The 22,544-nt window shown below is 35.5% G+C and overlaps 1 protein-coding gene across 1 annotated transcript in view; it reads left to right on the top strand.

Annotated features, from left to right (window-relative positions):
• Positions 1–1,972: 1,972 nt before the first annotated feature.
• LOC123553285 (uncharacterized) overlaps positions 1,973–22,544 on the top strand; it is a 36,347-nt gene continuing 15,775 nt past the window's right edge. Inside the window, exons 1-2 of the mRNA XM_045343026.2 lie at positions 1,973–2,893; positions 3,635–3,726. Coding sequence (XP_045198961.2) covers positions 3,660–3,726 — 67 coding nt within the window. The 5' untranslated portion in view covers positions 1,973–2,893; positions 3,635–3,659. The remainder of the gene's footprint in view (positions 2,894–3,634; positions 3,727–22,544) is intronic.

Here is a 22,544-nt window from a genome sequence, read left to right as displayed (position 1 = left end):
ATGATTTGTTACAGTGACTATTTGTGCCAAGTAATTTGAAAATCCTTTAAGGGGTTTAAACAATACAGCCCGGACACGATTTGTGAAGGACAGACGGACGAACTTACAGGATTAGTGGGGTAATCCCTTATATTACCTATTATCTTCCTTTGATCCTTTTAACCCCACAATACTATTTTTTAACCCCACAATACCAATTTAACCCCAGAATGACCACAACCTCAGAATGTCAAATTCAACAGAAACGCTAACCCCAAATTTACATGTGGGCACGTCGGGACAGACAGACGGACAGACAGACAACTCGGGGAAAAACAATATGTCTCCCTAGAATATTTCTGGCGTAGACATAATGAAACCATCACTGTGCAGACAAGACCAATATAGGCAATTTTTGAACCTGACGTGTTTAAATATCACGTGACATGCATAATTATATCGCTTAAAATAAACGTTCTCGAGAAAAAGATGTAACAAGTCGAGTAAATTATGTTGAAATACCAAATACATTTATCTTCTTGTTATGTTTCTTGACGACTTCGCTGAAAGATCTAGTTAGACGTGTAGAAGTTAATCGCATTGGCAAATATTTCACGCAATTCGATAAAAAAGTATGCGTAATGATTAAAAACATTTACGTATAACGTATTAATTATCACGCCTTCATCAGATGTTTTTGTTCAAAACGAAAAGACACACGTTGACTTGACGCGAAACTTTTAGATAAGTGGAGGCCCTGATAAGCTTCCGTACTAATACATATAATTTAAGAAATAATGACAACTATGCCACAGTTGCTCGACGTCTCGAAATTTATTCTAAATCAGTAATATCATCGTCTATTAAAATATTGAACAATTTAGATATGGACACACGTAATACTCAAACATTTTCAGCGTTCAAATACAAACTTAAAACAATGTTCAAACCGCCAGAAGTTCCGTCTTATTTTCTATTTGTTGACAGATTTCTTCAAATACATCATGCGAGAATCAGAAACAATTGTAGTAATCTAAATGCGGACTTGCATTACAATCACTTACGGTATAATTCCACATGTAACTGCGTATTTCGGTTAGAAAACGCAGTGCATAATACTTTTTTAAGTGTCCTTTGTACTCGGATCAGGGGCGTATCTTAAAAACACTCGTGTATATCATCCTCTCAGTGCTAATAAATTACTCTTTGCAATCAACAATTTAAGTGACGAAGACAATAAAAGGCTTTTTCAACATATCCACTGTTTTATCAAATCGACAAGATCGAAAATGATTACTATGTTTCTAGATTTAAATTAGAATACATTTTCAACAATGGCTGTCTGAGGTGTATATTCGGTGTTTGCGATGAGCTTAGTGGGCAGGAAATATCAACGCAGTGTCTTTTTTCCTTCTCTCTTCTTTCCAAAATCAAATATTACTTCTGCATTGTAGTTTTTATTATTTTTTCCTCTTATTAATTTTTGAACTTCATTTTTAAATAAAAACATTCCTTAATTTCATGTAAATGCGACGAAAATACAAAGGGCCATCCCGCTAATGTTGTTAAAACTTGTGGCCCAACCCTTTGCTTTCATATATAATCTGTATATCCATGCATTTATGAAATTCTTAAATTTAGTTCGACTTTTGTATGCATGTCTTGTAAATTTGTATTTGAGAAGAAAGCAATAAAATATTATTAAACTATTGTAAATATGGTCTAAACATTTTATACGAAATAAGAAGAGCTGGGCTAAACTCTCAGTTATACTCTAACCAAAAGCATCGTGGGGCTTTAAGAATGCCTGACATATCTCCCTTTAGCAACGAGCTGCATTGATAGACGATATGTTATTCCCTCGCCTGATCAATATTTTCCTGCCCATAGCGCGTTAATTACTATGGTTGGTAGTCTACCATTCAATATCTAATTAATACCCATTATGAATTATTGATCCAATTACTAGCTATGTCGAGATCGGGCTTCAGCCAAAGGTCTTAAAACAATACTATACCAATTATTGGGAGATATTTTCCGTGTTTTATAGCTCGATGCGCAGATTTCTCTCTTGTTTTCCATTGAAGTAGCATAATGCACTAATATGGATTTTTAAAACAGGCTTTATCGCGTTATCTGTATAAACACAAAAAAGTAAAATACTCAATTGGACTAAACTTCATTGATTTGTAATTTTACCACATTGTAATATACAGCTGGATTTTCTTTCGTGTTCATATTTTTTAGAAGTGTTCCTTTCTTTAAAACAAAAAATTAAAATTATTTTTAATTGGTAAAGAACAAGAAAAGCCTTTACATGGGTTATTAACTTGTATGATGATATACTAGTATATTACATAATATATATATTTACTTATCGTGAAGTAACGTGAAGTGGAATTTTATAAGTCAAATTGTAAACAACATGTGTGACATGCTGCAAAAGCTATTTTTGAAGCATTAATTAAGAGAAGTATATACGAATTGCATTTTTTACAATTTCAAATGGAAACTTGTCGACATTAACAATTTTGTTTTAAATAAAAGTAGAGCGTCAGGCGAAAGTTATTGACTTTAGCAGCGGAACGATATGTTGAACTTTGCCCTGACGGTAGCCGTTAAAATATAAGGATTTTAAGCTGGTTATTAAAAATCATATATATGATAATAGGTTAAGCCGATTATGTTGTGTTAAACTATTTCAGTTGTTGATATTTTAAATTTAACCTATATAGCTGAAAACTACAATAATATTTAAAAACATCTTTTAATATTTGATGAGCTTAACTGAACTGAAATAAATTTAAAACGACAGTGCCAAAGATATGATCTGTGCAAATCGTCAGTCTGGAAGTACAATATATCATATTTTGTGCGGAGAGTTTTAGGGATTGGAATGTAAGTTTTTATACAGGTATGAGATTTCAAATAATTTTATCCCAGAAACAATTAGCATAACAGCGTTTTTGAGATTTTAATTGAATATTTATTGATTGTAACTTTATTATTTTTTGTGCTCTTTTTTAGGGAATATAGACAACAACGAGTTTTTGAGAAAGTGATTACTATTATTTAATGTTTTTACGTATGATTTACAAGGCGTAAATGTTATGGTAAAATCAAGGTTTATCATAATTTATTGATCGCATATTGTACATGAATGGTAGTATCAAGTTTCTGGGATTGCCGCTCGTCGGCAAACTGAAGGAATCGTTTCATATTTTTTATATACATGTATATTCTACCTCTGGCATACTGAGCTGTGAAAGTACTTGTTTTTATAATACTTGTACTGGTGTGAACTAATCTGGCTTCTCACTTTTGAGATAATAATCGGCAACTTAGCTAATGCCGGTAAAATCCAAAATTTGATACAAAGGAACTATTTTCTCATTGCATGATTTTTCGGAAGTTATATTTTCATCAGTCAGATTGAATTATCTGCTTATTTCAATAGAGATTAACATTTTTTGTAACAATACGCACATAACGAAACGCTTTGCTATCAATTATTTTACAACCTATTGTTTAATGTTGTGTACCAAATGGAAGTTAAAAGCATATCTGATGAATTGTGACAGAAACCCATTTAACTAATCAATAAGTTCCAGATACAAAATTTCATGGGATAATATGCCATTTTAATATGTTTCAGGAAGTAATCGGGGATTTATCAAGAAATGGAGAGAAACATTTTTCATTTGCCCCTGGCGGTTTGGTCATTTGTTTTACTTCCGGACACAGAAGGTGAGTTCAACTTTCGTTTTATTTACCACGTTTATGCAAATTTCTACCAAGCTAAACTGGCGGAGAAGAAAGAGATTCGGTAACGTGTCTTTGACATATTGGCGACTCCAAGAAATAAACACGTTGACAAACCTACGACCAGCATACAACTGATTTAATTTTTCAGCGGTTTCATGATTTTGTTTATTAAAATGTTTTTGATAGAATAACATGAATCTCTACAAGTATTCAGGCGTTTGCACATAACAGCAACAAGTAGTGTATTGACCGAGATGGTTTGTACTGTATAAAGTTTTGTCGGTTCTGTCTCTCTGCCAAACGCTTTCACGGCAAACGGACTATACCAATTTGCTATATCTATTCAATAATGTCTGTATAGCGACTGTAAAAATCGCATGTTGACAAATTAACAGATATCTCTTTCACCTTCGATGAACTAAAATACGTCTTACCGCCTGTCTACAAAACGTGTATAACAGAGCACAATTTGAGTCTCAGTTTCTCGTATAGATGAATATTTTTGTACTCGTTGGACTGTGATGAATTCTCTCAAGAACGCTTGACCACAGAACATATAGCCTTGTTTAACTCTTACTCTGCTAAATTTCTATAATGAACTTGTCCATCTTTCAATTTGAACAGTACCATTAACTGTTTAAAGGGATGCTTACCAAACAAATACTGACTGAATGGCGAACAATGTAGATCATGATCAGACTGCACGGATGTGCAGGCTGATCACGATCTACACTGGTCGCAAACGCAGAATCACTTGCCATCAGCAGTTTAAGACTGTAAGCTAGAGATCTCTTCTAACTGGCTGTACCAGACGTTCTGAGATGGACAGCGTCGACGGCGTACAGCACTTGAAGAAAAATGCATGAAAACGCCACGATTTGACAAAAATAACCAAACGGTCGAATTAAAGTCCACTAATTTATAAAATGTTACATCTAAAGGCTTCCCAGACAGGGGCAGTGTCGTGTACTGTTTACTCTTGTTTGCCATGTAGCCTGATGCATTCCCTGTGGACTCTGTATTTACTGTGATGCCAAACATGATACCTAAAACAGCTAATTAACGAGTTAATGGTGATTGACAACTATCTATAAACGAGTGGTACAAGCGTGACCTGCGTGACAATTTGAATTTTGGTACGAATTAATTTTTCTGTTTTACCTTAAACAAACTGACTGAACTCGGAAATCATTATTCTGTATGTGAAGGACAAGGACATGACCTCATATGCCTTTACTAGGTTTCAAATTCTTTTTACTAATCCTAATTACATCTGTACATCCGTTTCTCAGTTTTATATCCGAAGAAAGAACTGCTCATTTCCCTCATTTCAGTGTACGACAAAATTAGCTATAAGCTCATTTCCAAGTTCTCCGACTAACAGGTCATCCTCTCCTTTGATAATCTACCCCTCCCTGACTCGTGCATCATTTTCTATCAGACTTTTTGTTGTTGTTGTTTTGTGTTAATTATTTTCTAAGCTCTATCTAATTATATAAACACTAAATTCACAAATCGGCTCAAGCTTGCGTGTACTCTAGATCACCATAAAAGTCTGAACATCGCTGTATTCATGTTTTGTGTATAAAATTGTTCATGACCAGCATGAATCCTGACCAGACTGCGCGGATGACATAAAGCAGTGTGTCATCAGTTCCTTGCAATGTGAAACAAAATGACAAAAGATGGAAGTTGTATATTGTAATTCGCATTAAAGTTTCCCTTCACCGGTGTGGGTTCGAGCTTCACTCGGGGCGTTGAATTCTTCATGTGAGGAAGCCATCCAACTGGCTTACGGAAGGTCGGTGGTTCTACCCAGGTGCCCACTTGTGATGAAATAATGCACAGAGGGGCACCATGGGTCTTTCTCCACCATCAAAGCTCGGAAGTCGCCATATGACCTATAATTGTGTCGGTGCGACGTTAAACCCAGCAAAAAAAAATAAAGTTTCAAAACACGTCTAAAACATTATTCAAATGCCAAAAATGGCTGGACAATTCTTTTGTTTCTCCTTTATTATTTTCGAATTAACTATTTATATGTTTTTCTCATCCAAAATAACTGCGGAGTGATTTCAAATTGGGCACACTGCATGCAGCTGTAATTATCTCACAATTGACTACTGTTCTGTAAATAAGGTACTGGGTCTTCGTTTTTCATCTGTGAATTTACATATATTAGGCACGTCATTTACATTTCTTATACTTACGAGATATTTTGCACTTGCGCGGGCATGGAACAGGACGAAGACAGAAAAACACAGGTTGAGAGAAATACAGTGGGTAACAAATGAATACAACTTAGCGATGGCAGGTCAGACTAACTTAATAACAGGTCTACAGTTAGCTCATCAGTTTTCTTAGATAATTCTCAATCGTATTGAAGTGCCACAATTTCAGGTGCACCATACTGTAGTATTCCATATAATCTGGAATTTTTATTTACATTTTTTGTAGTATCGCTTCAATGTTCAGTGCAAAAATTCACAAATACTAAGACAAATTTAAGAACATATCATTACGAACGAACATCTGGGTATGTCCTCTCCTTCGGATTTACTTTTGAATTCGTCCAGACAGTGAATATTTAATGAACAATATCCCTGTATTTTTTAATTTGTTTATCCTTTAAGTTAGATAATTCGCACGAATATAAGGTAATTAGCACTGGTGTGTTTGGTATTGTTTATGTCTCATTCGTACACTATATACAGTTGATAGCTGAGAATAAAATTCATCTTCTAGAAAGAAACTAACGATATTACTCTCAAGTAAATATTTCCCCTTAGAGTTAGACGGTCGAAGGGAGACAACTGTGTACAGCGTTGATCTATAATAAACAAGGGAAGATAATAGTATCGATTTTTATCCAGGTCTTCAGTATGCTTAAGTAAGGCACAATCATAACAATTTTACAAGAACTATGTCATGCTTTCATCCAAAATATTTCTTTTGTCTACATATACATTTTTATTAATCCCCTGCCACAAGTGGTGGGGGTTATAGGAATGGTCTCCGTCCGTCCTTCTGTCCGTCCGTCCGTCTGTCCGTAACACTTTCGTGTCCGCTCCATATTTCCTAAACCCCTTGAAGGATTTTCATGAAACTTGGGTCAATTGATCACCTCATCAAGACAATGTGCAGAACCCATGAGTCAGCTATGCTGGCTCAAGATCAAGGTCACAACTCAAGGTCAAAGGTTTGAGCCTTCCATTTTGTGTCCGCTCTATATCTCCTTAACCCCTTGAAGGAATTTTATAAAACTTGGGTCAAATAATTACCTCATCAAGACGATGTGCAGAACCCATGAGTCAGCCATGCTGGCTCAAGGTCAAGGTCACAACTTAGGGTGAAAGGTTTGAGCCTTCTATTTTGTGTCCGCTCTATATCTCCTAAACCCCTTGAAGGATTGTCATCAAACTTGGGTCAATTGATCACCTCATCATGGCAATGTGCAGAACTTATGAGTCAGCCATGCCGGCTCAAGGTCAAGGTCACAACTGAAGGTCAAATGTTTGAGCCTTCCATTTTGTGTCTGCTCTGTATCTTCTAATTCCCTTGAAGGATTCATATGAAACTTGGGTCAAATGATGACCTCATCAAGGCGATGTGCAGAACTCATGAGTCAGCCACGCCGGCTCAAGGTCAAGGTCACAACTCAAGTTCAAAGGTTTTAGCCTTCCATTTCGTGTCCGCTCTCTGTCTCCTAAACCCCTTGAAGGAATTTTATAAAACTTGGGTCAAATGATCACCTCATCAAAACTATGTGCAGAACTTATGAGTCAGCCATGCCGGCTCAAGGTCAAGGTCACAACTTAGGGTCAAAGGTTTGAGCCTTCCATTTTGTGTCCGCTCTGTTTCTCCTAAACCTCTTGAAGGATTTTCATCAAACTTGGGTCAAATTTTCACCTCATCAAGAACTCATGAGTCAGCCATGTCAACTTAAAGTCAAGGTCACAACTCAAGGTCAAAGGTTTGAGCTCTGTATCTCCTAAAACCCGTGAAGGATTTTCATGAAACTTTGGTCAAATGATCACCTCATCAAGACGTTGCGCAGAATTCATGAGTCAGCCATGTCAGTTCAAGGTCAAGGTCACAGCTAAAGGTCAAGGGTTTACCCTTTCACTATTCATAGCAGTGGCGGGGGATTTAGCTGTCTTTCAGCCTGCCTTGTTACTAGAGTAATAGTGTATCAGAAATTTAATTTAAAATTCTAAGTAATACTAGCACACAATATATATAATAATGGCGCGGTAGCTTTAGTGTTACATGTTGCGGGTGATACTGTGGAACAACTATTTAAAATTTGAATCACGACATTTAGTAACAACAGAGAAAAAGTGAAAGTGCATAAAACTTTAATTTAAAATTCTAAGTAAAATGGTTATATAGTTCATGAAATATTGCTGCCAGATTATTATTTATTTGTGGTGTTGTTGGACAAATCTCACACCCCACCTACCCTTGCTCAACTTGACACCGGCGGACTAACTCCTTGTTCTGGTTTAGTTAAATATTTTCAACATAACTGGCAATTACCCAATTTTTTGTAAATGAATTAGAAATTATGATGTATTTGAAAACAAGAGCTGTCATTTGGACATCACGCTCGTCTTCACAAGGAAGTTTACCAAAACATTATTATTTAAGATATTACATGTGAGCATTTAAGAAAATAGAATTTGGATGAGGGTGTTTTTGTTATACTGTTAGACTAAGTATAAGGGCGGGTTATAACCAGCTTGAAACATATTGTATTAAAACAATCTACTATATGAGTTTTAGTGAAGTTTTTGATTACATCAGAGACATTCTCTACACTGACATGATCATGCTCCACCTATAAAATTTGGATCATTCTATCTTATAAAGAACAGAAGTGATGGGTGCCGAGTCTGTAGATTGCTGGTTTAATGAAAAAATCAAAATGATCATGTTAATGAATGTTCTTAGTTATAGGGAAAATTTCGTGTGGCGTTCGTCAAGGAAGCATCCTCAGTCCCCTTCAGTTCTCATGCTGTGTTAATAATATGGTATTAGTGGAGACTGTAAACTGCAAAAAAGGGAAAAACAACTTTTTCTAGAGTCTTACATGTATACAAACTTTGGTTTTCTCTATGATAGTGCAGATACCATTCACAACTCAATCTTGCTTACTTTTTTTTTATTTACTTCCCTTTCTATTATTTACCCATAACCATTTTGTCCGGGGTATAGGGGGCCTCCGTAGCCGAGTGGTTAAGGTCGCTGACTTCAAATCACTTGCCCCTCATCGATGTTGGTTCGAGCCTCATTCGGGGCGTCGAGAAGCTATCCAGCTGGCTTACGGAAGGTCGTGTTGAAATAATGCACGGAGGGGCACCTGGGGGTCTTCATACACCGTCAAAGCTGGAAAGTCGCCATATGACGTATAATTGTGTCGGTGCGACGTTAAACCCAACAAAATAAATAAATATATTCTTCTTACTTTTTTAATTATTTCCTTTTCTGGTTTAGTCATAACACTTTTGTCCGGAGCGTAACTCTAAACTGTAGCGCTCTTTTTCTCTAAGGTGCGAACAGTTCAATATTTCAAAATATTACTCTTTTCCACCACCTTTACACGAACTATTTGCTTTGGTTTGTAATGTCCAACATGACTCGTGATATACCCAGTGACATCATACTCTTTATATACAGTATCTCATCTAATTCTATTTGCTTTGATTTCGATTATTTTCCTTAAGGTAATTTTAGTCAGTTCCTAAAGTGTCTATAATTGTAAAAGTAGGTAACTGAATCCTAGTGTAGTGGGGTCAGCGACGCAGTGGTTAGCAGGTTAGACTACAACGCCAGCGGTCCGGGTGTTCAGTGCTCGGTGATTTACTTAAATTGGTACTGTTTCTAGCAGTATCGGCCTAGGCTGGATGCTGGGGAGGAAAATATGACGCCTGTCGTGGGCTCGGCTGGAAATAAGTTGTTCCATCCATTCCAAGTTGGGACTTTCGTCGACTACCCGCGTAAAACAAGAAATATTTTAGTGTACTAGTCATGCTTTATGAGGTTACTTGTAATTTTCGTTTTGATTATTCTTATTTCTTTTCTTGATTTACTAATCTATTACGAGTACATATCCAAGTTTTGATAATATCTATATGCGTTACATCATATGGACCTCATTGGAGATAAGTCATCTGACTTTAGTAGGCTTTCAAAGCAATTCTTGTCAGTAAAGTTACTTTTTAATTTCTTTACAAAATACATAACATTTATAACATGGATGGTTAGAATAAATATACTCAGTATAACCACGGTGGTATATACTGTGATAAAGCAATCCTTTTCTGTTATATATAACGTTTCAGTAATGTGATATATTACCATTGTATTAGTATATTATACTTAAACTAAATGATAACATTTTTAAAAACTTTTGTATATATATACTGTATAATATCTATCTACCTATCTGTCTGTCTGTCTGTCTGACTATTGGCCTAAACCTTTAACTGGATAAGTCATCCAAGATAGTTTTAATAAACAGTGATTTTAACCAAAAACATACATTTGTTGACAGTACCATTCATTACATGACAGTTAATTAAATATAAAGCAAGGTACTCACATTAATTGTAGGGCTACTTTGCTTTCGCCAAAGACAGTAATACGTGTATAGGGTATACAAAGTCTACACCTAATCACTTCCTCTATCTTACAAGGCCAAGCATTTACAGAGGAACGACAGCGACGCCAGACCGCCCTCTAACGAAAGTGCTTTAACCTTTACCCTGCTAAATTTCTAAAATGGACTGGTCCATCATTCGATTTTGGCAGTACCACTTATCATTAAAAGGTTGTTCACTGAAAATTTACTAATTGAATAGCGAACAGTGCCGACCATGATCAGACTGCACGGAGGTGCAGGCTGATCTTGCTCTGCATTGGTCGCAAAGACAGAAAAACCTTCCGCCAGCAGGCTGGAGGTTAAACGGGAAAATCCGACAAACGCGCTCTGTTACATATATAAGAACTAATTCACCTAGGCTTCGTAATCATTTTCTGATGTATTGGTTCGTTCCTCTGTATATATCCTTTTATTTAATCGATTAAAAGGTCATATCTCTCATGAATGTATTATATTATCGTCTATAAGCTAATTTGCATATTCAATATTTTCATATTGTATAGCGGAGACTGAATGAAATAGAGTACAAAATCGCATTTAACTCTCGCCAAGAATCTCATTAGCTTTAAATGGGATTTGATTTCTCTTTCTGATTACCGACTCGCCCGTGGTTCGCGCATCAGCTACCAGATTTCTATTTATTTTATTATATGGCAATTTTTTGCATACTGAGTAATTTTAATTTCCTTCAGTTTGATTTTTTTATTACTAAAACGTATCCTAAATCCGAAATGACTCTAGCTTAAGGAGGTAGGTTACCTTGTTACAAGGGTAAATTCAAGTTAGTTTAACCGCAGCATTTGTTTGTATTTCGTGTAATATGAAGTTTTACCTGCTACAATCTCAATTTCGTTTGTCTCTGTCCCTTCAAATTCAATTTTTATCTAGGTTTGAAGAACATGACCCTCTAAAGGTCATGATTTCATGATTTGTTTTCAGGAGAATGAATATACAAACACATTTAATTTGTCGTAAACGTCGTCGTAAATCGTCACGTTAGCTTCCGGTTGGACATGCGCACATACAGGGAAGCAGGTCTTCGGCCAAATTACCACAATCTCGGACGTACACATAAAACATTACCCAAATATCGAATAACTATCGTACATTTCATAGCGATACGTGTGCAATCCATTTTGACCACAGACCGATCTTTAAATGGGTCCACTGCATGCCGTTTTTATGACGGCAGATAGTACCTTCGTTTTTTTTCAAAGAGTTTGTTACTTCAGGACAGATTCAGTGATATAATGCTTGCTGAGAAACTACTGTATTTTTCTCTAACATTTGGACTTGGCTTGAGTACGTTTAGGATTGGGGTAAACAAAAATTGAAGAAAAATATTTAAAAAAAAAAGACTTAAAAATTACACTTACGCTTGACATTGCTGGAAGAATTTGTACTAACAAGTCTACACCATCAATTTAAGTGAACTACATGTAATTAATTTTCATCTATAGCATTTTGATTCACATGAATGCGCCATCACTTATATTACATAACAGAATATCTATTTTGTGTCATATTGCATGCATTTGGGATTGACAACGAGTACGACTGATTTCATTGGAGTCCAAAAACCATTGCATCATGGCTCAGTTAGTAATCTCTCTATTTGATATTTTACTTAGCCATGTGATAATCACCGCCTGCCAGTGTTGTGTTGTCTAAATCTATGTATTCCTCATACAAGAAAACAAATTTGTCAGTAATATATTTAATGTCACTTGTATCTGAGGGTAAAATATATCTGCTAGATGGAGTTATAAATATTTAAATAGTTTGGTGATAATGACTTTCCCCGAGCCACATACATGGTGAGTTTATGTCATGTTTTTCTCAACGACATTCAGCTCAAATAAAGCGATAACATTAGTGAGTATTTATTGTTAAAATATCCAAATGTTTATTATCACTTAACCACCCCCACCCCACACCAAACGGTGAAAGGGGTTTGATTATGGTCTCCGTCTTCCACTCAATGACATAGGCCAGCGCAATGTACAAGAACTTTAACTCAACCTTGAACATTGTTTGAATCATCACCCATTTTTATTTGTTCACTTTTGTCTAGAACAAAACTTCTAAACAGTTGAAGGTAATTTGACAAAGCATGGCACAACAGATACCACATTGCATAACAACCATAACTCCTTAACACTAACCTATGTTCACTAAAACACGCTTTTCGAAGCCTAACTCTAGAAGTGTTGAACGAATTTTGTTAAGTCTTTAAAGAATGAAGCCATCAAGACAAGGTTCAGTGTACAAGAAACATAACTGTTATTTTGATTATTTAATTACTCATAACTCTCTTTTTCGATGCAGAAACTAGGAACGGGACACAATGACTTAGGACAGTAAGAGCAGAATCATAACACTACTTTACTTTGCATTTTAAATCGTCTCTAATCTAAGACGCGACACAAATTAACTGCATTATTTTGTATTTAGGTGTGAAGTTTACGATTGAAATGGGTGCATTTCCCCGTTCATGACCATGGTTCTTATAGTAAACCTAGGGGTAGGGTATAACATGTATGGTGGCATTTTCTTTCTGATCTGGTGACAGTGCCTTGGCATACTAGATGGTATTTTACTTAAAGGCCCACCACAACCTTGTGACCTACTTCCCCCCCCCCCCCCCCCCCCCCCACATCCTTCTGTTGATATGTATAGTAAGTTACTCATACGACAAGTGGACATTTAGGCCTCCTGAATTAGTGTGTTTTCAAAACTTCATCTGCAAATTATTCAGTCAATCTCTTTTCTGTATAGATTTAAAAGTATGAATTAATACATCAAGTATTGAGCATAATGCTACATTCATTCGACATTCAACACATTGTCTTGACCTAATATATGTCACTGTCAGTTTTTAACTAAATACTAAGTTTTGTATTTCTCATTTATTAATGCAATCTGTTAATTACCATATGGAAATAAAAAAGATATAATACTTCTGTGGCGAGTCTTTAAAACAATATTTCGTCAGATAAGCGCATTATTTACTTTCTTTATAAAATCATGATAATGAAAGCAGAAGAATTTAGTAACAGAAAATGGCTATTTCGTTGCATATTTTATGTACAATCATAACTCCGCTTTATGGAGTCCATCCTGGTGAATATTTAATTATCATGAGTCATGCATCATTGTCTCAGTTCAATAATTAAATGAGTCATTGAATTACAAGCATAATTACTCTGAATTTGAGCCTTTGATGAAAGTTAAGCGAGCTGACTTGTCAGTATTTTTGATTAAAAAAATCGAAGAGAAGCAAATTCTGGTTTGTGATTCCTTTAACTGCACTGTCTGACCTACAGGATATTGCACCAGTAATGATTTTTTCTTTAAATCAGTTTCATTTCAGAAACAGTGTTAAGGAAAAGACAAGTATTGACAAATTGAGTTGGTTGTCTCCTCAATAACGTCTGCTTCCCACCACCACAGACACGTTTCGAATTTTTTAATCACGAATTTACTTCAAGTGTTCTAGTTAAAAAGATATTATCGAAACACGAGTTGCTACAAAATATCCCCAGAAAAGATCAACAGCAATGTTTTCAAGGGTATAAAACTGTTGAGACGCCTTTAAAGTAAAAAATAAAAATATGTTCCAAACAGTGATTTGTCATTGAGTTGTCGTTGTTTGGAGTTCAGATGCGCAGGAGATCACAATGGCACAAAATGGTTTTACTCAAGATATAATCACTGTTTGAGTGATATTATTTCGATTTTAAAACGATATATAGGATTGTTAGTTACATCTTTGTCGACATCGTCCATTTATTTGTCTATTTCATGTGTTTTTCCAGCGCGCTGCTAAGCCTATGATGTTTAACGCTATGACGTTATAATTGTGACGCACTAATTGTGACTTTGTTGCGTACTAACACAGATCCACACCTTTATGAACCCATTGATTTCGGTTTTGTATCCGTATGGACATTTCAGCGGTGCATCAATTTGAAAGTCGAATAAAAAAAAACAGTTATATTCGAAAAACGGCGACATCTTCCTTATTTCTGGACGAAACATTTCCTATCAAATGATCAATAATATACTGTAATATATGCTAGATACTACAAATCTTAGTTATGTAGATCTATTGTAAAAGAAGTGTTATATATTTCTATAAACTGTTTAATATATCCAATAACACAAAAATAATACATGTATATAATGGTTTGAACACGCAAGTACAGCTTGTTTAGTGGCCGGCGTACATAAACTACCTACTCGTTGCCGTATTGTTTCCGTCAAATATGTACAGTACGGGGATTAAAAACAAATCAAATTTATTCAAATCAAATCAAATCAAATTTATTCACTCAGTGCATCATACATGATACAAACATGAGGTATATATATAATAGTAATACGTTTGGACAACTGTTTGTGTTACTGTAGTCTGTTTGTTGTTGTTTTTGGTAGAGGTTGGGCGCTACAAATTTTCTTTATCTGTTCTATAATGTCTATATATCTCATGTTCATCGTTTTACATCATTTGTGGACGAAACAATATCTTAACATCTCACTGGAAAGGGTATTTTGTGATTCATGTATTATCGCATAAATGTCATACTCATGACGTTGCTATGGAATGTCTACAAAACGCAAGTCTACAGAAGGCAGAACATATTGTAACCCGACCGTAAATGTCTGAGATCGAGCGACGACGGCGCAAAACCTTTGAATTTAAGTGTATAAAACGGCGGATTTTGACACAAACAACCAAACAATAAAATAAAGGAGCACTAATACAAAATAAATGAGCAGAAGCCACGGTGCAGGAGCAGTGTCACGTTACATCTGTTCTTGCTTGCATTGTTTCCACCACTACATCACAATCGTGCAAAGTCTGCAATATTCCCCACAGATTCAGACACACATGATACTCAAAACCTTTAATTAGTGAACTAATGCTGATTGAGAACTATCTATTAACGTATCTTACTAGCGTGACCTGCTTTCTGGCTTGATGTTTTCGTTTTATCCTTATGAGTACATTTTCGGTATTGCGTGTACAAAGAACCCATATGGCTTTGAGGTCATTACCCTATGACAAAAGTATAACACTCGCGAATTCTCACTTAGTATCAGTGCTCAATTACTATTGTCTTGTTTTCTGTTTATTCGTCTACAAATTCATTTTTACTAAACTTTCACCTGCGCTGTAGTTCCATTTTTTAAATCTCACTTCAAAGCTCCAAGAAGCCGATTTCCTTTATTCAGTTCAATATTGTATGTAAACAGATATTCCAGTTTTTGATATTACATTCCCGCCTAACCCTCATGTATTCGAACTAGCAAACGGGTCTATTTCCTTGACTGAAGCACCGTTTGAGAAGTATGGGAATGTTTGTAACTATATATATAATTCAATTCACAAATGATCTTAAACATATCCTAAATCTGAAATAAACAGTGTACACATCTCTATTCGTGTTTTATACCAATGACTTCATTATTTAAGAACTGTGTAACTGTTTCCATTAACGAACGACCAAGCTATTTGCGAACAATATGAAGCGTGAAAAGTAAGTTTCTACCACAAAACCATTAATTAACAGAGGGGTATCTTCGTTCCTTTTTGAAAAGCTTGAGTTTTACATTAGGTGGCAGTCAATATGACATGGTTTAAAAATGGAACCAACCTTTAAAAGTTATATACCAGTGAAAGAGATTAGTTTTTGTTTCAAATAAAGTTCAGTCATTTCTGAATCATACTATTATATTTTGTAGATTTTCATCCAGTCATGTACTTATTTTCCGCAACACATACGAAGTCAGCTGTATCTGAAGACTGACATATATCGGCACAGTTCAAAATATACCCGCAGAATAAACAACCTACTTTTACTTTCAGGACGGTTACTGGAAAAACCGCGAATATAAGCACAAACAGTGCCTAATTCTATGTAAATTGTATTCCGCGAGTGAAACAGTGTCGTCTTAATTGGTCCCAGGTGTTCTACGGATCTGTTTGCTCTATTGTACACCACTGCAGCATACGACACCGAGAAAGCACAGTTTCAACCGAATTACCCCTATCTCGTCTGCAAGTATTTGAAATACACCTAAACATTACCCAGATATCGAAGTGTCTGTAAAAAAAACGAACAACTATCTTTCTGACAGAATAAATCAGGGATAACATCTGTCAAATACTTGTCAGACAACATTGCCTAATAAAATCTCCCTTTTCTCCGATATTTTAAAACACATTTCCTATTTTGCCACGGTGCTTATTACGAGCTATGACGATTTGAAATCGAAATGAGTTCTTACGTTTCTCATACATTTCGATAATAACAATAATTTTTGTTTCATATCGGATGTTTTTGCAATCCAATTTGACTACATACCGTTTTCTAATTAAGTACGCTGCATGTAACTGTTTATTTCACTTTATTTCGCTAGATTTATTGCCGCTCTTATGACAGCATATAGTGTCTACATTTTTCGTAAGATAATTATCTAAATATACATTGATAAACGTGCATGAAGTAAGACTAATTTATTTTTCTCCTACATGGGCATATGTTAGCTGAAACGCTTGTCCGTCATCGATGCTGGTTCGAAACCCCGCTCGGGGTATAAAATTCTTCGTATGCAGAAGCCATACAGTTGGCTTACGGAAGGTCGGTGGTTTTACTTAGGTGGTAATGTCTTCAATAATATCTGGAGGACATCTGTAGTCTTCTTTCACCATTTAAAGCTGGAAAGACTGTCATATGACCTTAAATGTGTCGGCGTGACTCTGAACCTAACAAAAACAAAAATATCCTTTGCATGCTCGATGTCTTTTACCCAGTAACATATCTGGATCATTAATTTAAGCAATCTAATCATGTTTGTTCTGTAGAAATATCATTCATATGAAGGCGCCTATGTTTTCAAATGCAATAAAATATCTATTTTGTTCTATTTTTACATGTATTTGAACACGACTACGTTCTTTGAGCTTTTTGGCGAATATCTAATCAACAAGAACCATGCACCGCTACTCAAAGTATTTGAATGAAAATAAGATAATCACCGCCCGTGTGTTTGGTATTGTCTAAAACTATGCCTTCCCCAGACAATAAGTCGTACATTAAATGTCATTTGTATATGACAGTAAAATACATCTGCCAGATGGAGTTATAAATATTTGAATACTTTGGTGGTAACAACTTCCCCCCGTACTATATGAAATGGTGTTTCTATGTTTTTCTTGATTATATGCTGCTCAAATATAGCGGTGGCATCAATGAGTATTTGAGTAAGAATATCAAAATGTTTAGAACTTTCATTTTATTTTTCTAATTTATAATATAAGGGTTGGTGATATTTTTTAACCTAAATAAGACGCAAGAAGAGGTTCAGTTAGAATAAAACTTTTGCATAAAATTGAAGAGGAGAAAATGATGAAGAATGTCACTTCTAAAATAATCGCAAATAATAAGAAATACCTTAATTAACGATTGAAAATAGTTCCAGTATATAATCAATTTTTCACGTTAATGTTAATCGGAAAACAAAGCTTGATTACCGACAATTTCAAGTCTTATATGTCAATTAAAATAGAACATTAGATGGGTATACTTTCATTTTTGCTCTGTCTGTCAGAAAACAGACAACACAAATTTGTTCCATTATGTCTGAAAAGCGACAGCTAAATTCTCATATTGACAATTTGACAAGCATATTTTTTCCACATTCGGTACTGCGATATTAGAGTACTAAACAAAGTTTTGATCTACATTCGTCCAGATATTGTGTGATTCACATATTGACATGTGGATGAATAATTTCGTCATGATTTGTCCACATTTGTCCATATAATGCCAGCCTGTTATGCATGTACATATTATTACCCCTCGTATCAAAATGAGTATCTCCCACCAAACTAAGAGGTACTTCCGAGGGAAGACGGCTTCGCGTGTATCGGTGCTATACACCGGGCACTTAATTAAAGAACCAGAATGTCTGTTCGCAAAGAGCTGGGCTATAAGTTAGCCGGACAGGCCTGTATATAAAAAGAATTTCTCTCTCTCTGTTCTGGGGACTTTATCTCACTCTGTCCCTCTGGTCAGATCGCCCTGTGTCTGTACTAACAGAGGATGAATTGGCTGCTTTTGCGCCTATGAACGTGTTTATCATGAAAAGGGCGCTTTATAATTATAACCAGACATTAAAAAAATTGGCGTATCGGCGACGGCCGGCATCCTGTCAATGAAAGTGTCCAGGGAAGGGATAATCTAACGAAAAACGTATTGAAATGTACTAATAGAAAATATAAGATCTGAAAGTTTTCCAAACAGGAGAAGTGGTGTCGTGTTACATCTAGTCATTTTTGTTGTCTTCTTTTCAACACTGCCTTACAGTCGTGCAGAGCATGCATTCCCTACAGATTCAACATTCATTGTACTGACAGCTAATTAATGGACTAATAGTAATTAACAACTATCTGTTAACGAATCTTACAAGTATGACCTGCGCAACTGGTTTTATGTTTTCTGTCAGTACTGAAGTATTTGTTAATCTTTCTGTATGGCACGCACCTAGACAAATGGCTGCGAGCTGCTAATCCCATGAAAGAAGGATAAGAGCGTATTTTGTTTTTTTACCCAGCTTCAAATTTTTTTTCTGATTACAATGTCATCTGCGTGTTTATCTCTGCTAAATATCACATTCAAATTCGATTAGGAGTTCATTTCTCGTTATAGTGCATTACAATACCGGCTATCAGCGGAAGCGCCTGTGTAAAAACGAGTCACCAGTAAGATTTAGTGTTGAGCTGTAGACTGGTCAATAGCAAAAACTTTGGACCGGTGACTTATATAAGAAAGCATGTACATTTTATAATTACGCTTATCTAAGTAGATACTTTAAACCTATTCAGCAAAGTGCTTAGTCTAGTATCATATATTTGTAAAGTAGTTCTGCACGTTCGGTTCTAATTTTTTTTCTACAATGTAGAATTTGAATAAACCCTTATTTTTCAAAACTTCAGAATAAATAAAAAAAGATAGGGTCGTGTGCTTGATTGTTTGCTACAGTTATTTGAAGAATTCAGACCTTTATTCTACGTTATCAGGACAAATGACGTTACGCCATCGCTTCCGATTTATCAAACGTCAGAACTACCTTAAGTGTTTGCTATAAATCATGAAGAACAAAACATGTGCATGATTTTACCATTCCAATAACACAGGAAGTTAATACCACCTTAACCTTTAAAACATTGAAATAAAGACAATATGTTAGAAGAAATATTAAAGAGACAGAAGTATGACATCAAATAACAAATAACAAAGAAATATTATGCCGATTATAAAACAGCTATTCCACAGATTGATAGATTATTTAAAGCCCTTTCTTAATCACTTATCTGTGTATTCTATCAGTCATTCAAAATTGAAAAGCGTTTGTAACGGGGTACCAGAGGTAAACTGCCTTAATTATAAAACTTTAATAATATATTTAACATAAGCACATGTTCCTCAATAGTGTATTGGTCTAGACTGCAAGAAAATCTTTATTGCCGCGGCGATACGGGTTCGATTCCCGACTCTGGCGTGTTTTTTTTTTTTTTTTTATTTTCTTGATTTTGCACTTTTAAGACAGTTTAGAAAAAACACTAATGTACTATTGTTCATAATAAGACAAAACTTCAATTGTAAAGAGAGATCACTTTTATGCCAAAATCTGGAGGTCAGTGTCTTTAATAAATTCTAAGGATATCAATGATAAAATCACTGAATCTGTGCGACAATTACGACCTAATCACAAGCTGGTATAACTTGCGGGAAGTATTGATGAGCTATTTAAATATTGATAACTCTTATCTAGCAGGTGTATTTTATCCTCAGATACAAATGACATTTAATGTACTGCTGAGCAGTTTTTTCCATCAAGTAAGTGTAAAGACATAAGATTCTAACAATACCAATCAAATCAGCTGGGACAGAGTTTTTCAAATAGAAGAATTTTTAGACATAATGTTCTACTAAGTGAATATTTTTTTCATTAAGTGAGAAATAAGATACATACAATTCCAAACAGATCAACGGTGATCAGAATATTTCAAATAGAAGAATTTTGAATATAGACATTTTACAGGGCTTTTACTGTCTATATGAGCCGCGCCATGAGAAAACCAACATAGTGTTTTTGCGACAAACATGGACCCAGACCAGCCTGCGCATCCGCGCAGTCTGGTCAGGATCCATGTTGTTCGCTAACGGTTTCTCTAATTGCAACATGCTTTGAAAGCGAACACATGCCTTGAATTCCCAGTACAATATTACCACTTTATATTTTCGCAGTAGCGAACTGTGGCAAGTCTATATCTGCATGTAGTTCTCGTGTGGCTATCGGTGTGTAACATTATCGTATTCGCATTAACCGTTAATTATAGGCTATAGCATTTATTTTTATCCATCGGTAGTCAACAAATTAGAAGTATTAAAGACCCACCAATACCTAGTGGTCTACTTTTTCCTCCCACATGAACTCGATGCAAATAATTCTGGTAATACTGGTATAATACAACAGTTACTATTCCTAAAGATGACAGGTGGGCAATCTAGGCCGTGTTTTCACAACTTATCTGCAAACTTATTCAGTCACTCTCTTCTCAGTATAGTTTTATAAACATAGAATAATAACTATCTTACACTGTAGAAACAAAGTGTAGTCTAAACTCACCTTAATACATGAAGTACCGTACATACTACTACATTAATTGAATAATATATTTAGACATTAAATACATTGTCTTAGCGATATCTGTTACTGTCAAATTGTAATTAGATACTTGTTATTTCTCATTTTTCAATACAAAAATATGTGTAATTACCATCATGGAACCTGACTGAGAATGACCCATTCACATTCGTCTTCTGTATATTTTGGATTTCCAATATTGCTATTTTTATTTTCGCAAATCTATTTTATTTGAACCAATCAGACGACTTGTTTCAACAAGCATTTGGCTGAACCATCAAAATAGAGTCGACTGTCAAAGAGTAAGAAAAATGTGCAGTCAGTCCGGGGTGAACCCGGGACCCCTCGCTTACAGGGCAAGCGCCCTACCACCTGAGCTAACCGGCTAACTGACACTTAACGTGACCAAGTCCGTACCATGACCATGATTTCTCTCAAAAGTCTAAACACGAGGGCGTAGTCGCGATGTGGTCGTCATAAGAATTGTAAATATAAAAAACCCAGGCTAAAGATAGTTTTTAAAACTTACAAAATGTTGTAAGTAAGCCTTCTGATTGGCTAGCGGAAAGGTCGTCAGAACGAGGCTATCGATAGCACGTCTTCAGATCCTAAGCGTAGCGTAATAGGAGATGTACTTAAGTCAGATTGGGAAATACAAAAGATAACAGTTATTTTGTGACGTGTCTTTAAGGTAACTTGACAAAAGCCACTACTGACCTTGACATTTTATAGGGGAAAACAAGTATATATAACTCTCAAAATATACTAAGTATTTAGAATTGAAGCTCAAACAAGAGCTGGCAGTATTAGTGACAAACGCCACCAAAGTGTGCCCAAGAATGCTACAGTTGTCTGCGCAAAATATGCCGGAATAGTTTAGGTATGACTCATTTTGCGACCAGATAAAAAAAGTTCTCCGAAGGTAACCTTGACCTTGGAGCTAGGGTCTGGGTCTTTAGCATGACACACCAGCTCATCATAGGGAAGAATTGTGACAAGTAATTTTTGATGATTGGCAGTGTTATTGACCGGACAAGAAACATACAATGTTAACATTTGACTTCTAAGTGTGACTTTGATTTTGAAACTAGGGGTCTTGGGCTTGTGTCTGACACGTCATCTCAATATAAGGAACATTTATGTCTTGTAATTTTAAAATCTCTTCATCGATGGAAGAGTTATGGGACGGACAAGAAACACACCATGTACCGTTAACCTCTAAATATGACCTCGACCTTAGAGCTAGTGGTCTGGTTGTTATGCGTGACACGTTATGAGGAATATTTATGCCAAGTAATTTCGAAATTCTTTGATGAATGACAGAGTTACGAACCGGACATGAAACAGACCCTTTTAACCTTTGACTTGACTTCTAAGTGTAAACTTGATCTTGGAGCTAGGGGTCTGGGTCTTGCGC

The sequence above is a fragment of the Mercenaria mercenaria genome, chromosome 4 (assembly GCF_021730395.1).
Source record: "Mercenaria mercenaria strain notata chromosome 4, MADL_Memer_1, whole genome shotgun sequence".
Lineage (NCBI taxonomy): Eukaryota > Metazoa > Mollusca > Bivalvia > Venerida > Veneridae > Mercenaria > Mercenaria mercenaria.
This window is presented reverse-complemented; position numbering and strand designations above follow the sequence as displayed.